This window comes from Argiope bruennichi, chromosome 4, assembly GCF_947563725.1.
Source record: "Argiope bruennichi chromosome 4, qqArgBrue1.1, whole genome shotgun sequence".
NCBI classification, from domain to species: domain Eukaryota; kingdom Metazoa; phylum Arthropoda; class Arachnida; order Araneae; family Araneidae; genus Argiope; species Argiope bruennichi.
The window spans coordinates 26,118,574-26,137,162 of record NC_079154.1 but is presented as its reverse complement, the minus strand read 5'-3'; the positions used below and the strand labels follow the sequence as shown (position 1 = coordinate 26,137,162).

The 18,589-nt window shown below is 34.3% G+C and overlaps 1 protein-coding gene across 1 annotated transcript; it reads right to left on the bottom strand.

Moving 5' to 3' along the window:
* Positions 1-440: 440 nt before the first annotated feature.
* On the bottom strand, positions 441-17,360 carry LOC129965414 (XK-related protein 6-like). The gene is made up of 5 exons (XM_056079268.1): positions 17,286-17,360; positions 12,352-12,760; positions 7,001-7,203; positions 4,456-4,840; positions 441-814 (listed from the first exon to the last, which is right to left on the bottom strand). The coding sequence occupies exons 1-5, from the start codon at positions 17,296-17,298 to the stop codon at positions 601-603; spliced, it is 1,224 nt and encodes a 407-aa protein (XP_055935243.1). The 5' UTR covers positions 17,299-17,360; the 3' UTR covers positions 441-600.
* Positions 17,361-18,589: the final 1,229 nt, after the last annotated feature.

Sequence of the window (18,589 nt, the reverse complement as noted above, 5' to 3'; positions counted from 1 at the left end):
ATCTCATCGCATCATTTATACACCTCTTTAACTGAAAATTGACTTCAGCTGATAAGTCATAATTCGGACTGATTATTTGTAAATACTAATATCATTCAAATAAGGTATAAAAACTGTAGCAATTCTTGAATTTTCTGAAATCGTAAATTTCTGTCGCCAATTGGTCGCAGGTTATTGAATAATACATTCAGCATCTATTAAGAGTCTCTGTAAATATCCCTTTCTTAATTTCTTTAAAGAGTAAGTTAGCAGATTCGTAACACTGCGCTCTATTGTATGTGTCGTAAACAAAAATATACACTGAAACGACGTTTTATTTTGAAATTTATTGATTATTTTCATAAGTGGTAGATGAAGTCGAGATGTTGTTTCTTGATAACATAAGACAAAATTTCTTTTTCATTTATCATTAATAAATTTAGCACAGTTTTGTTTTATGAATTTTTATTTTTAACAACATTACAAAACATAATTACATTGAAGTTTACATAACACAGCTGTAACAACAACAACAAAAAAATAACTATACGTGAAACGACAGCATCTTTTCATAATGCTTCGTCAAAACAAAATTTATATGCATATGAAAGATTCAGGTAATTAATAACGTTGTTGTAGAATATTTGCAACTTTATTCGGATGCAGATATCTATAGTACAGCACAAGAAAAGTCAAACCAACAGCTAAACTAAGAATGACGGCGTTCAGTAAAGGAATCCTAAACCAGAGATCAGGATCTGCTCTGAGGTACCACAGAAGAATCAGGACTAGATTTTCTACCCATATGATGAAATAATAAGTTGCGTATTTCCACCTGTTGGAGCACGAAACGTAAATTTAAATGCATACCATATAATTAATATACAAATAGGAAAAATAATAAATTTCTGAATGAAATAGTTCTTTACTCTCACAAGAACTTTTTAGGCATATTGAATTTTAAATATGGCTATAAAATTCTTCGGAACTTTGTCCATTCAATTCCTCTCCCTCCCCAAATAAAGTTAACTAGAGATTTTTCACGAATCCCTAGAGTCCGAAAACACATTTTTGGAATTTTATCTGCTATCTGTCTGTGAATATACGATAGCTCAAAATCGCTATTTATATCAAATTTTGAAGGATATCCATTCTATCCTTATAAGGAAAAAGTTAATTGCTGGTTGTATTTTTATGCAATTTATTGGGAAGATTCAGAGCATCACCTCTATTTGTCTGATGTAGCGCTGCTACTCAAATTGATACCCACCATGATTTAATCATTTTTGGACCAATGTCTTATATGTATATTTTCATTCACCCCGGGAGAGCACTTCGAAATGAGGATGGGAATCTTCCGGCATGGTGGTCGTTTCTCGCCACCCTGGAGGGTACACGAAAAGGTGGTGTCTGGCTCCTTCCCTCGATGACGGGACGTACTTCCTTTGGGAAGGGTTGTACCGTGGCCGGTGAAGGCCCTTAGGACTCGACTACAGTTCCCGCCAGTGTTGCTGTTGCGGCGGTCCAGTCATTTAGTATTATTATCCGCATGCCTTCGGGCGAGTTGGTGATATGATATGTTATGATATGCATATTTTCAGGTTCATTGCGTGTGTTTCCCTCCTGATTTCAAAATAACTGGAATCCCCTCATAAATTAAGAGAAATCGATTTTAATACGCAATTCTCCATTTTCGATTATCCCTGCACCCTTTCGGTTGGACTCATTTACCAGGCAAAATTAGTAAGCGACTAAATTTTTGCAAACCGCCTTCTTTTGCGCAACCTGTTACTAATAATTCATCTGTTAAGGCGAGCTCTTGTAGACGCAGCGGATTTTCTCATAATCGGAAGAGATATCTATTTTGACAATTTGTCCATTTTGACAATTATTTCCAAAATTGTTGCAGATTTTCAACATCGACAAGATTGTCTGCATCAGGGGCCTCTTTAAACTTTTTTCAAGATTCCGACATGCTTCTTTAGGTAATTTCAGATATCTGGTTGCGTCTATCATTTTTTCACTCTCTTAAACACCAAATTTCTAACAAAAATCTATCAGCTACTTTCTCAATGACATATGCTCCACAATTGAAATTAATTTCATCTACTCTCACAATCCTTGATATTAGGATTTGAAACATCAACTCACTTTTTTCACAGAAAATATTGTAATCGTCAAAAAATTCGAGTTCGAGATTTAGACGATTCTCCACGTTTTAGACCTTCCGAGTTCGAAAAAACACATTTATAGAAATACCCGTCTATCTGTCCATCTTTCACAAAGATAATTCAAAAATGCTTTGAGCTATACGGCTGAAATTTGGTATATGGTTTTCGCACTCAATTTGTAGATTTCTGTCAAATGTTGAGAAAAATTCATTACGTGGAAGTCTGTCTATCCGGTTAGTCAAATATTATTTAATGTGATAGCTACAAAACGAAGAGAAGTGGATAGATAAAATTCGGTGTACAGATTTAAGATCTATATTGAAGACACCTATCAAATTTTGAGCCATACCCAAGAACGGGTTAACTATTTGCCAGTCTGTACCTATAAAAAAATTTAAACGCGATAACACAAAAAACGCAATGACTTAAATATATCAAATTTGGTGTGGGATTTTGAGACTACAAGTGTAATTTTGCATTAAAATCTTTTCGCAATAGATTAGGAAATAGTATTTAAAATTCAAATTTAATTTTTGGATACTATTAACCGCCTGCTAAGGATTAATTTCCAAAATTCTTATATGAGAAATTCCGAAAATTCCAAGAATTCCTCGATAGATTCAATGAAAATGCTAAATTCAGGCCAAAGATTGATATTTCGTAACTATTGTATGCCAGTGTCATGCAATGTGTTTTTTTGGGATAACACTTTATTAAAAAATATGCTATCTTTGGCGATATCACTGATGCTGCTTTCAAATGTGCCCCAAAGATGCGCAGATTTCTATTTACTGAAGAGAAGATGGTTTCCATAGAACAACTATGATAATGCCGATTTGGAATTACTACTTATCTCTCATTGAATTTTATTTAAAAGAAATGGCATACCCCTATTAGCACAAGATATTGCGTGATATATCTATGATTTTGTTCGATGTTCGATGTGTCGTGACGGTGTCACAAGAATATTGATGGGCATTTTTTACTAATAGAAAAATACCTAATTTCCTCCTCCTTTAATTTTTCTCTCCAATTAATATTCTCTGAAGTTTCCCATAAAATTTCTTAAGCTCTTTTATCCCTGTTAGCGCAAAATGCCAAACAACATTGATTCGATATCTACACGACATTGGCCGATATTTAGAATGTCGAACAACATCGTGGAAATTTCATATAACATATTGTGCTAATAGGGATGAAATACAGTTTTATGAGTTCATGAATTTTTTGTTTTGTTTGAAGATACTTTTTAGATCTAAAATTAGAAAAAAGTATTCATACCTAGTAGGTTCGTCTTTAACGTTCACGAAACAGAAGACATAAATTACTCCAACACCGATATTAAATATTCATACCTAGTAGCATTCACGAAGCAGAAGACATAAATTACTCCAACAACGATATTAAATATTCAAACCTAGTAGGTTCGTCTTTAACATTCACGAAACAGAAGACATAAATTACTCCAACAACGATATTAAATATTCATACCTATTAGTTTCGTCTTTAACGTTCACGAAACAGAAGACATAAATTACTCCAGCAACGATATTAAATATTCATACCTAGTAGGTTCGTCTTTAACGTTCACGAAGCAGAAGACATAAATTACTCCAACAACGATATTAAATATTCATACCTAGTAGGTTCGTCTTTAACGTTCACGAAACAGAAGACATAAATTACTCCAACAACGATATTAAATATTCATACCTAGTAGGTTCGTCTTTAACGTTCACGAAACAGAAGACATAAATTACTCCAACAACGATATTAAATATTCATACCTAGTAGGTTCGTCTTTAACGTTCACGAAACAGAAGACATAAATTACTCCAACAACGATATTAAATATTCATACCTAGTAGGTTCGTCTTTAACATTCACGAAACAGAAGACATAAATTACTCCAACAACGATATTAAATATTCATACCTAGCAGGTTCGTCTTTAACATTCACGAAACAGAAGACATAAATTACTCCAACAACGATATTAAATATTCATACCTAGCAGGTTCGTCTTTAACATTCACGAAACAGAAGACATAAATTACTCCAACAACGATATTAAATATTCATACCTAGCAGGTTCGTCTTTAACATTCACGAAACAGAAGACATAAATTACTCCAACAACGATATTAAATATTCATACCTAGTAGGTTCGTCTTTAACATTCACGAAACAGAAGACATAAATTACTCCAACAACGATATTAAATATTCATACCTAGCAGGTTCGTCTTTAACATTCACGAAGAGGAAGACATAAATTACTCCAACAACGATATTAAATATTCATACCTAGTAGGTTCGTCTTTAACGTTCACGAAACAGAAGACATAAATTACTCCAACGACGATATTAAATATGAACTCTTCCAAAGGTCGAGGCTGGCCAGTAGAGCTTACACAGAAGGATGTCCTCAAGCACATGAGCCAGGCTGTCATCAGGCACCAATGGATTCCAACAAATAGAAAAATCCAGTGTCCATAGATTGACGCGAATGCTGCCAACGCCATGACCCTGGATGCTATGACGCAACAGTGGCTGAAAAACTGCGCGGCAGTGCCAATCCTCGTCATGTTCTGCTTCAGAGGAGTAGCGCGACGTCGAGCCCTGTGATAGGCACTTTGAGCAAGAGATAACTCCACGAGAGCAGAAACAAGATTCACCGCTTGGGCTCGGGCTATAAAAGAATGATTTACATTTTTTGTTTCAATGAAGTAAAAATGAAATAAATTTTAAATTTTATTTGCTTCACATGCGTTTCTTATTTTCTCGTATATAAAGTATAGAGAGAGTATTGTAATCGTCAAAAAATTTGAACTAGAAATTTTGATGAATCCCTACGTTTTAGATCTTCTTGCGCTCGAAAACCAGATTTTTAGAAAATATCCGCTTGTCTGTCTGTCTGTGACAAAAATAATTCAAGAACGCTTTGACCTAGACTGCTTTCGTATAAGGTCGTTATACCAAATTTGTAAATTTCTATCCAATTTTGAGTAAAATCCATTTACAGAAAGTCTGTCTACCCGCTGTTCCGCATATATAACTACAAAATGAAGCGAGCTCTATAGATAAAATTCAGTGCATTGATTTAACATTTATAGTGTAGACGCTTATCAAATTTTGAGCCAAATCCAACATGAGGCTGACCGTCTGTCGGTCTGTACTTTCAGAAACAAGTAAACGCAATGATTTAAATATAACAAATTTGGTATGGGATTTTGTGTTTACAAGTATAGCCATGCGTAAAATTATAATTGTAATTTCTGTTTCCATCGGTTAGAAAACACGAATTCGATTTTATGTTATTATTAACCGCATGGCAGGGATTAAGCATCCAAAAAATCTAGCCGAGGGTCACATGATAGATTCAATAAAAAATCTAAATTCATGCCGAAAGTTCATAACTATTGTACTCCAATGGCTTGCAAGGCGTTGTCTGGGATAACACTTTGTTAGAGTGAATGCGAGAAAGTTTGGAGGAGACAATTCCCGATAGTTCATACTTAATTTTTTATTCATATTTCACTTCTTTATCTTCTTTTATATTATCTGTGTTGCAAAAACAGCTATTCGGAGATATTTTTTACGCCGAAAGCTACATAACTAAAAACATCGCTTATTATTTAAAAAGGCTTTATACTATACTATTCGATAAATTAAATAATTACTAACGAAAGACTTTATTCTTATAATACAACTGTTTATGATGAAACTGAAATTGAGGTATTCAGTAACAATTGTTTCCCATTTTATCTCCTGGCAACAAAGGAGCATTGATCTGTATCTATGATTGTTTGAATTGAATCGCAATACTTTTTGTTAGAAGATAAAATATGCAAACGATTTTTCCATATCTTGAAGTAGATATAGGTGAAATAAATGTAGAAAGAATTCATAAAAATTGCTTTTTTAAACATTTAAAATAGATCTAGAAAAAGTGTCTACTAAGGAAGACTTAGTACTCAAATACAAATGCTTTCTTCTAACTAAAAACAATCCATTCAATAATCTCTCACAATTTGCCATTTGGTTTTCTTTCTTCCACCCTAAAAACTTAAGGATAGACATGCCTTATGTCTAGGACAGGCCATATGCAGATTGGGCCATTTTTTTCTCAATTGGCTTCATACCATACTTGTATCTAATCTCGGCTCGGTTTGTTAGTGTAAAAAGGAAGAGACAGACAAGGCATATACACTAACATTTGATTTGTATTCTTGCCAATAAAGATATAGATTTTGATCATATTTTTTGGACGGAAACGAAGAGATTAAATGTAGCATTTGTTTTTATTTTCAGAATTATAGACTTGTATCATAGCCTAAATTGCAGTTTTAACACACAATCAAACTATTGATGGATGGTCTGTCTGTCTATCTATATGTGGGCATGTTAAAACTGTAAATGAAAAGCACAAACACTTAGGCGCATGAAATTTCTTACGTGGTCTGATCATTGAAATTCCTCACGTGTTTCAAATTTTGTTTCCAAACTAAAAAAAGGAAGACTTGTAAACTATGCACACGGTTGTCTTTATTGTATTACAAAAGAAAATAATGCGCCATATTGTATTAGAAACGAAAAATTCAAAGGAATAATATATGCAACGGGATTTAATAGATTCTTAAATATTAAAAAATAAATTATGACTAAAATTGTTTGTAATTGGGCCTTGCCGATTGCCACCTAAATCCAGCTTTAAAATATTTCATGACATTTGATTTTCCAAAAGTTTTCCAGGTATTTTTGTGTGATTGTTCATATGTATACACATTATATAAGATTATAATTTATGACTTTTTTTTACATGTAGGTAAGTTTATTAAAATTGCCTTACTCGTAGGTGCGTTGAGTGGTATCCTGTTCTGCACCAAAATGTACATATGCAATACGAGCACTGGCGCAGACTTTATAAAACTCCCCACCAAAGTTAGCATCGAAATATCTCTGTCCTCTTGCAGAAACATTAGCCGATACTGGTCACGTTTAGGATCTTTCCTATCGCATGTGTGCAAGCCATACAAAAATAATTCAGAATACCTGTAAAAGATAATAATATCATTAAATATTTTTTTTCAAAAAAAATCATGAATCAAAATCATGCTGTAATCAAAATATTCATTCTCAGTATCTAGATTTGTTGATTTTGAAATAAACATAAAATATAAATAGGAATATTGTAAGAAGGTATGTAAAAAATAGTCCTCCTGATATTAACATATTGTTACAAAATTTTTCTTCTACAACAAATACCGCTAATCAATTGTAATAGCGCAGCACATTTAATTGCTAGTTCAGCAGCTTTCTTGCTGTCTAATCCTCCAGTTTCTCTACGTGTCGGCGACTCCGACTCTCACCACACACCGCCTCTGACTATACACACGACTTCTGACGATCCACACAACTTCTTCTCCAGCTTCAGAGTGCCCGTCTTTTATAGTTCCGGGAGGCGGGGCTAGAATCTTCAGACCAATCAGGGCGTATCTGTGTGTATCTCAGTTCCTACTGGATGGATCGTGAAACTTCTCGAACTTTCCAGTATAATCCCTTTAGTCGCCAAACTCGCCAAATTCGTCGCCAAGTCGCCAAATGGCCGCCAAGATCTCAGGTCATTGACGCACAGGACAGATCTTACAAAGGTTTTAACAGTTTTTCCCAGGATGACACTATTCGTGGCGGGTAGTAAAATTACAGATTTGTAAAAATATTATTGAGGAATATTAATACTTCGGACAAAATGTTACGAAATCAACATTTGAAACACATTAGATTACAAGAGTACCTGCTATCAATAATCCTCTCATATAAGAATGGTTGCTAAATGAAAGGCGCATAGAAACGTATTATGAAACCGTGAATTGAAATAAGTATGCATCAATCATTAAATTATTCGGAAATGAGCTGCAAATGAGTCCCTTACAAAGAGAGGACATATTGAATTTAAGATTGACTGAGTTGCTACCATAAATTCACACCGATTTCAACCTTCTTCGGAATGACCGTATCTGCTATAAATAAAGTACATAAGTTATGCCGCTAATTCAGAAAAAGAAGGAAAAAATAATTTTCGGAAGAACAATATCGGCCGAAACACGATACTAGGAATAATCTGAATGGCAAGTGCACGGACCCTATGAGCAAAAAATGCCGAATAACATTATTAAGATAACTTCCCGACATTGTGGCGGTTTGTTAGGAGCGAGGATAGAACCTGGGACCTTGTTTTTCGCAGCCCAGTAACATGACCACGAAACAAAAGCAATTGCTCGAGTAGCGTAGCTGTTAACGGGCTTATATGTTTTTCACCACAGACTCTCCCTCCAGTGAGTCGGAGGTGAGACGAACGATATGGCTGTTGAGTGGTGATGTATTAGCTGTTGATTCTAATGCGCCTGTTCCCATTTGAGTAGCGCCAAGCGTTATGGCGAGTGTGTGTGGGTGAGTGGTTGCTGATGCTGTTGCTGCGTCAAGTGAGTCTGACGACTTTGGTTTGCTGTGGGTAGATGGCGCCACAACAGCTGTACGTAAGTTGAACGATCATCGTCCGAGGTCACCAATGTGGCGAATTTGCGATGAGCGAGGATAGAACCTGGGACTTTGTGGTTCGTAGTCCGGTAACATGACCACGATACAAAAGCAATTGCTCGGGTAGCGTAGCTGTTAACTGGCTTATATGCTTTTCACCACAACATTGACCGGCACTCGAAAGTGAAAACATCGAGCAACATCGTAGGAATATCGTACAATTACTCATGCTAACAGGAGATACTCGCTTTCAAAAGAACTAACAATTTATTTCCAAGAGTCTGCAGCAGTGTTAGATGTTGCATCCCTTTGTTTTATTCACTTTACACCCCAAGACATCCTCAAATTTCAACAATTTAAAAAGACAAAAAAATTTGAATGGACTGAAGCTCATCGAAACAGAGCAATGATGATTGAATACGTTGTGCCTTTTTAACACAAAAGACCCTAAAACATTTTAACGATATCCTCACGATACTGTTTGGCATTCAGAATGCCAAATAATACATTAGAGATATCGTTCAGTATCTTGCGATAGTAGGGTATACTCAGACAAATAAAGTTTTCCCTTGCATTTAAATGACACAGGTTCTACATCATCAGGTTAGAATAAGGATTATCATCCATGTAATTCTAATGGTTAGTAAATCTCAGTAATTTGATGTTTTGAGGGTGCCTCGAGTTTGACAGTTATTGCTAGCAAATACTCAGATAAAGGTTGAGAACTATAGTCTTTTGACTATAGTTCTCAGCCTTCTAAATGATCTTGTGATCTCTTATGCCTGAACAGATAGTTTGACTGATCTAAGAGACTTTATAGTCTAACTTCTATATGAACTCCGCAAATGCCCTATGCATTATGTTAAATATCTTTTGATATCAATTGGAAAGATATGAATTAAATATTCCATTATTCATTTTGTCTGAAAATTCACTTTACTATAATAAAACAGAAAAATCCAGGATGCTTTGGCATATGCTACCAAGAAGATTGTTGCAGAAACTCATTGCTTGTGGAGTTGATGATACAGCCTGAGTAAAAACTTTAAGGCCAATAAAAAATTTTGAGAAAATGTAAAAGGAAATAAAAGGGATTCAAATAATATTAATTATTAAAGTTAATTGATAAGAAATAAATGCCACAAACATAATTTGTAAATACATAATTATGAGAAACATGTGGTTATTTAAAAAGTTAGTATTTCTGCCTGAGTAAAACCTTTAAGGCCACCAGTCATTTTTTAAAAATAAATATAATATAATCGTGTAATTACCATTGCAACTACTAGCTTGTGACAACGCTGCAATTTTCATATTTGTCATACGTTTCTTCGAAGTATTGGTGATCTTTGTGAAGATGGCGAAGGATAAGAAGTTAACTGATCGTGAAAGAGGACAGATCGAATCTTTGTCTTCAACAGGAATGAGTAGTCGTGCTATTGCGATAAAGATAGGAAGATCAAAGACTGTAGTCAACAATTTTTTTTTAAATTGAAAGACAATTATGGTAAAAAGAATACTGGGGGAAGATTTAAAGCTTTGTCCTCGCGTGATGATAGAAGAGTTTGCCAACTTGCATCTACTTGAAAGTACTCAACCAGGAAACTGATTCCGACGACAGGTTTAAAAGTTTCTCAAAAAACGATTTATAACACAATTAGAAGGTCTGGAAGGTTCACTTATACAGCAAAATTGACTAAGCCTTAGTTACTGCAGAGGCACAAAATAGAGCGTTTGAACTTCGGCCAGAAAGTCATGACCTGGGACAACCAATGGATAGAAATTATATTTTCTGACGGGAAAAAAAATGGAATTTGATGGGCCAGATGGCTGGAATTTCTACTGGCATGATATAAGAAATGAAAAAGAAATATTCTCCAAGCGCCAATTAGGTGGAGGGTCTGTCATGACTTGGGGCTGTTTTGCTTACAATTCTATGAGCTCAATTGCATTCGTTTCAGGTAGAATGAATTCACAGGGATACCAAAATGCCCTAACAAATCATCGTTTGCCAAATGCTGAATGTCTTGCTGGAGAAAATTGGAAATATCAGCAAGACAATGCATCGATCCATTCGAGTAACAGCACAAAAAATTGGTTCCAAGTCAACAATGTTGAAACTGTGAAATGGCCAGCTGGATCACCTGACCTCAACCCAATCTAGAACCTTTGGGGTGACTTAGCAAGAAGAGTTTATGCAAATGGGAGACATTTTACATCAACAACAGAGCTGAAATCTAGTATCGAAGATGAATGGTATAAAACCGACTCCACCCTTTGTCAAAAACTCGTTTCATCCATGAAAACAAGAATATTTGAAGTAATTCGAAGAAATGGCTCCTACACAACCTTCTAAGAATTTGTAATTTTTTTCTTATATGTTATTTTCTATGTTGGCCTTAAAGTTTTTACTCAGGCTCAAATATTCATCTGTGTTTTGTAATATTTTCTAATAATAAAATATTTGCAAATTAAATTTTCTACTTTTTTTACTTTTATTTAAGCTCAATAATTATCAATCAAATGGTATTTTAATTCCTCAGTTTATATGTTTCCATTTTCTCAAAAATTTTTACTGGCCTTAAAGTTTTTACTCAGGCTGTAGATAGTGGAAGAGTGTGCGAAAACCGTTGCAGATTTTATATGGCATCCTGCTTATTGCATGCATATAAGATTCAATCTGTAATTAGTTTGCAATATAACTAACCGTTATTTCTGTAAAAAATTTCGATGTTTTATTTCTTCAAGTATCATTATTTCATTCATTATTATGATTTGCCCAGTACTCAATAATGCCGGTGGAGGCTTTCAAGACTCAAAAAATGGATAGGAAAAGCAGCTTCTCTAAGAATATATATTTTTGAATCATATTTCACCACCTTTTTCTTATGGGAATTTATAGCATTAATATAACATATTGTAAATTCTCTCTATTGAATATTTAGTAGATTTTATTCGTAGGAAAAATATGCATGCTAACTTATAAAGTTATGAATTTGTAATGTTACTTTTCTGCGCAGATAGTTCCATCACAAGAAACAGATAGTGTGACAAATAGTTCCATTAGTTGCTTAACGGATGCCGGATGAGATACGACTTTGGCGATCATTTTGCGACTTCGGCGAAAAAATGAAAATTTTTAGAATATTCAAAAATTCGGGTGATAGATCCATTAGGACACGATTTAAAGTGATCTTTCGAGAACCTACTCTGCCCTGTCTAAGGAATTATAAGAGGCCATGAGACCAAGCTGGAGGCAGTCATTTGAGCTCAGCTCAAATTATTGGTTGAATGAGTTCTCGCCCTATGGGCGCTTTGAGCTGCTTCTCATTGTTGAGCTGCTTGCAATAAGAGCTGCTGTTTATTGCTTGGGCACGTCTCGGCTATGTTTTGTCGTCTGTGTATTGATGAATTCTTGTTATTAAACTTCGCACTTATTGGGACCTGTTGACTGTATCACCATACACCTACTACAGCGAACCCGTTCAAATTTTAGTAGAATTTTCCGCAGCAATAATGAAAGCTATTCTGTTTCTTGAGGTTTGTGAAGCAAAAGCAATAAAACACTTAGGCTCATTCCATAAATGCCTATACATCTCGTGCAAAATAAATATATCTCATCAATTTTCAAGTAATCAAATACTAACCATTTTAATTACTCACCGAATTAGTGGTCCCAGCAGTATTACGTGGAACGCTGCCCTCATAACCCAGTGACCAGGGCTTGCATGCAACAAATGTTCTTTGTTTTCTTGAGAATCATGTATATACCATCGCATACTGAAAGCATTGACGATGAGCAAAGATATTATCAGTGGTGTTACTGACATCCACCACCACCAGCGTCTGACATCAAATAACCAGTAACATAAAACGGCCGAAGACGCGACGTCCATGCAGTAAGTGAAAATGGTGACACCAGTCATTAGCACGGACAGAATTCCAACTGGCTCTTCATCCTTCTTCAGAAGTTCGCTTTCATATTTAGAAAAGGAAGGTCTGTGATCCGCATGATCGTAACTCCCATGCTCTAGCTCTGCATCGGAACTGATGGGTAGTCTCTGGCGAAGTTCTGTAAGTGAAAAAGTTTTTAATGAGATGGAAAAAAGCTGACAAAGGAGACTCAGTATAAAAATGTTATATGTGTTTACACACACAGGACGTGCTTTAATTCAAGATTAAAACATAAGGACAGGCATTGTCAATGCCTGTCCTTATGTTTTAATACTGAATACTGTTATACTGAATTAATGGTGTGCTGTATCCATTGTGGTAAATAGCATATAAGCCAGTTAACAATTACGCCGCACGTGCAATTGCTTTTGCATAATGGTTCAGTTACTGGACTGCGAACCACAAGGTCCCAGGTTCTATTCTCGCGCATCGCATATCACCTAAATTGGTGAACTCGGACAATGAACCTTCAACCTTCGTACAGCTGTTCTGGCGCCATCTACCCGCAACCAAAGTCGTTAGACTCACTTGACGCGGCAACCACTCACCCACACACACTCGCTATTCAACTGGGTACAGGTGCATTAGAATAAACAGCTAAATACATCACCACTCAACAGCCATATCGTTCGTCTCACCTCCGACTCACTGGAGGGAGAGTCAGTGGTGAATAGCATATAAGCCATTTAACAACTACGCTGCACGGGCAATTGCTTTTGCGCAATGGTTTAGTTATTGGACTGCGAACCACAAGGTCGCAGGTTCTATCCTCGCGCATCACATACCGCTAAACCATCAATATTTTACTCAGTAAAAAAAATTACTCAGTAGGGATTCGGAAATAATGGATAGATATATAGTTTCTAGAACAGTATTTATGAAGGTCATGGCAATAAATGTTCAAATGCTCATATGTTTAATGTTTTTACTTTGTCGTATACCTAATATAGAAAAAGTGTAATAATCGTCAAAAAATTCGAATTCGACATTTTGACGAATCTAAACGTTTTAGACTTCTCTGAGTTCCGAAAAAACTTATTTTTGGAAAATGCGAGTCTGTCTGTAACAAAGATAAATAAAAAACGCCTTGAGCTAAATGGATGGAATTTGGTGTACGATCTTAATATCAAATTCTTAGATTTCTATCAAATTTTGTGCAAGGTTCGTCAAGAGGAAGTTTGGCCGTCCAGTTGTTCGAATATAAGTTAACAAAACGAAGAGAGTTAGACAGATAAAATTCGGTACACAGATTTAACATCTATAGCGTAGACACATGTAAAAATTTAAGCCAAATCTAATTACGGATTTTTACGGTCTTTTCAATTTAATAAAATTCAGAAAAATGTATACATTACTATGTTTATTATGATTCATGACAGCGCAGCATCCGCGTTTCTAAGCAATATTATTTAAGCGGACAACTGCTATTGAGGAATCCGGCAAACAAAAAAGTGAAGGTAATAAAACAAATAGCGGCTTGATTAATAAATGTTACAAAGTGTAAATAATATCTTAATATTTTTATAATTCATAGATTCGTTCACAAATTATCTGTGTATCCTTTACAAATTTTCTTGGTAAATAAATTAATAACATTTTTTATCGAACTTCTTGCCCTCCCCTTTCCTCTTAGCCAGTGGCCCTAGAACAGCAGCTTAGTCGGAAATCCGCCACTGGTTCCCTTTGAAGTGGCGTAAGTAAATGTACACTTTTGGGGGAGCATCGACAACAGAATATTAGATTATTCAATTCCATTAATTTATGAGCCGAAAAAACAAAAGAAAGGTCCTCCAGACGTCAATTATCTTTGTATTCATTTCATAATAAAAGGCGTACTCATTTCACGAACTTATATTCCTTTCACAAACACAAAATATTACGAAAAAAGAAATGTATTTGCATTTTTCTTAACTGGTAGTATCAAAAAAAGGACACTTTTGAAGGCATAAATTTAAATCCAGAATTTAGGTCAATAAGATTTTTTTTAAAAATAATGTGTACAATAAATTAGTGAGATGGAGGTGTAGATTTGAACGGATATAGATAAATCTACACCTATCACATTCTATTTTTCATGACGTCAGAATTGTCGTGCCTGTAAATGCCTGAACTGACGTGGAGTATATTTTTCAGGTTTTTGTTTGAATACAAAAATTACGGGTTTCTGATCGGTGTAAATGGAGAAAATTCGACCCTCAAGCATATGAACAGAGAACATCCTCGAATTTTATAATCGATGCATAAGTAGCATACCATTCCCGATCATATGTGAACCAGTTTCTTTGACTTTTATTGAGTCTCCATGACAAAAAGGCAATTCGTTCCCATTTATCATTGCACGATTGCATCACAGAGTTTCCAATATTTAAATCTGATGCATCCGACCAAAGACTTATTTCAGTACCAGGAATGGGGTATTTTAGTAAGGTAGCAATAGCAAGAACCTGCTTGGCCAAAGTAAATGCTTTATCTGCTTCATCAGACCATTGAAGTGGATTTTCTGGCCTTTTAGGACGTGAAATCATATATCAATATGAATCTGTACACTAAAGTCTCCTTCGAAGCTCTGTGTGACGTTATGGACGGGCTGCCCATCATTCGGGTATTGTGACGCGCGATGCTTCTAAAAAGCTGTTATCTTCTTTTTTCTTCAGAACCCTCGGCACTCGCCTAGTAGTCAAAATCAATTGTTTAATTTCTTAGGTTGAAAGTAAAAAAAAAAAAAATATTTGTCAAACATGTCGCAATAATTGGAGTCAACCATAACTACACCCAACCCTAATTATGACAATGACAAATAACTACACCTTCCCTAATCAAAGGCATACGGAGTTTTATGAATGATCTGTACGCCGCAACGTCATTGATGGGAACTATGTTTGAGTTCTAAGAACCGTCACCGGCTACGGTACAACCTCTCCCATAGGAAGCATCTCTAGTCAATGGCAGAGAATAGCCAATCCCATTGTGACTATACCCACTAGAGTGGTAAGAAACAACTGCCATACAGGAAGCTTCTCATCCGCATATATGAAATGCCTCTCGGTGTGACAGAGGGTGATGATAAGGAAGAGGGAAAGAATGAAAATGAATGAAGATGATAAGTAAAAGTACAAAATAACGTGACCCCCTCCCCCGGAAATTCCGAAAATTTAACGCATGTCTTTATGAATTATAAAGTTCATCAAGAATAATCAGGAATTTTGTACACATACAGGTATTCAAAACTAAAATTATGTATCATTACTCTAAGAATTCAACAATATTCATATATAATATTTAAGGTAATTTTAAAATGGTTAATCTTTTCTGAATTATAAAATTTTGTGTATATGTTTTAATTTAAGCAATTTGTATTATTTTCGATGTCATTCATATATAATTAAAAGAGCAGAAACATGCTCAATCAGTATTACATGTTAAAATTTCTACAAATAGAATGACAAAGCATGAACGGATAAGTTACAGAAACATGCACTGAATTATCCAGACAAATGTCTTTTCTGACATCGATGAGATCCAATCCTCCCTCGAAGGAATTCTATCATAACGTTTAAGTCTGAATTTCTTCATATTGAAAATGGCATTGGAAAAATAGAATTTCATATTTTAGAATACTTCTATTAATGGCTGACACAAGAAAATTAAAAATAAATAGACAAATAAAGCAGCTCCGAGGTCGAAATGTTTACATACTCGTATAATTTTTTACGATTTGTTAAATAATCTTCAATATTATAGCATTACGATTTAATGTGACATTATAATAAGCCAAAATAATACACATTTTTATCAAATATTTATTAAAAATATTTCAATTTACCTTTATTTCACCGCATCATATATTTGAGTTTTAATTATAAAAAATATTCATTTATTAAATAAAGATTGCTTTTTTGTTCATACAATGTATCAAATTTTTACAGTTAATAATTTCTTTACGTACTACGTATTATACGTATATTACTTATTCAAAGTACATTAATAAAAGTACTTTCAATAACAACTGGTATAATACGTAAAGAAAAATGAAAAAAAAAAAAAAAAAAAGAAAAAAAAACATGCTTCAAGAATTGTTAATGATTCAAAATAGATATAAAGCCATTAATAAATGTTAAAAAAATATGTAAATATAAAAATACCTTCAATTAGATTAAAATTTAACTTCAAATAAAAAAACAGGATAATTTTATATATCTGGTGTATTTCTTTAAGGAAATTTTTGTTTTAATTTAAAATAAATTCACTAATCAAAATGAAAATAAACTGACGCAACAGCCTTCAGATGATTAGCGTCTACGAAAAATCAGAACAAAATTTGCTTTTAACTTTACATTTAAAAATGAACAATTCTCTTTATTTAATTTTTTAAGCATCAAATACAAGTACAAATAAAAACAACATATTTATTCACTGTCATATTTTCTATCTTCAAAAATTATTATTATTTTTTACTGAGAGAATAAAATAGCGTTTTTAATCCCAAGGATTTATTTCTCTTTTTAAATTATTGCTTTAAGTTCCAATAAACTGGTAACTTTCATTTTAAATCAGTGTATTCCTCATATAGTACACACTTTAATGAAAACGTAGCGAGTCACAATTTGCACTCAGAGCTGTCAAAAACTACAAATATAACTCACCTAGATGCTTCATTGTTATAGCATGCTTTTCGCCTGTTGAAATACCAAAATATGTTATTTTCCGTTACGTTATCTTCATTTGGTTTGTAATCTAGTGGCTTATCTAATCGAACTCGCAAAAAAATAAAAAAAGAGTTGCTTTTGTTCCATCATGTGTTTCGGTTCATTTCAATTTTTACTTCATATTTTGCATGTCTCAACAAGATAATAGTATTTGAATACATCAGAAAAGAAATGAGAGAAAAAAGAATCTTTTTCCGAGGAGCAACATGTGACAGAATGTGTATTTTAATGAATGTTTTAATTATATACGCTTCAAAGGCAGACGATTTTAATTACAAACAAAATAACGTTATAAATTTATTATAAAGAACGGTTAAGTTCTTGAATTCATATGAAGAAATCGAAAATTTTGTGATAAATTCAAAAGATTATTGAAAGCAGTGGTGTAGCGAAGGATAGAGCTCTGGGCATAATTTAATCTTTTTTTGCTCCCTCCTCCAGTCGTCATTAGAGGTTTAAAAAAACACCTCTAGACGACTCTTTGTCAATTTACCGGTTCTTTATGGCATTTTATTCCAAAAAAGGGATATAAACATACGAATGATTCGTCCACAAGATTGGCTTACTGAGCATTTAATCCTCTCTCTTTAAGCCACTGATTAAAGGCCTTTCTACAGCAAATGGCTGCGGTGGCCTAGTGGTAAGGTTTCGTCAGGAGGAAGGGAGGGTTTCAGGTTCGAGACACGATTCCACCGAAGAACCGTCGCATCAGCGGGTTTGTTGCACATTAAATATGTCGGGGCCAAACGTCCTTCCTCTGCGTGTCGTGAAAGTATGGAAAGGGATGCCAGCTCAAGAGTCGTCCGCGTCATCTGACCGCAGTTCAAAATTATGAGATCCATCCCAAAATAGACCTAGAGTTGCTTTAAAACGGGACGTTAATATAATTAAATTAAATTAATCTAAATCTAAAACATCTGTGGAAGATGTAAGACGATTATTTTTTTACCACATTGATCTTATAATCGAAAGATTCTTCTTCTATTTCAAAATATCTATTTTTTTTTTTTTTTTTTTTTTTACTAAATTTTATTCTTTAGAAAAGAAGGTAGGGGGGGGGGAAAGGAAGGAAGAGACATTTTTAAGTGTAGAAAAAAAATGAAGTACGAAGTGCGGATTAATGCGAAACATAACTATTTTTTATTCAATTTTAATTTTACATGAAAGCCTGTATTTAAAGACACTTTCCAATACAATTTTCATTCCATCATTGTAGAAATTTTCGCACGCATCTGATCAAC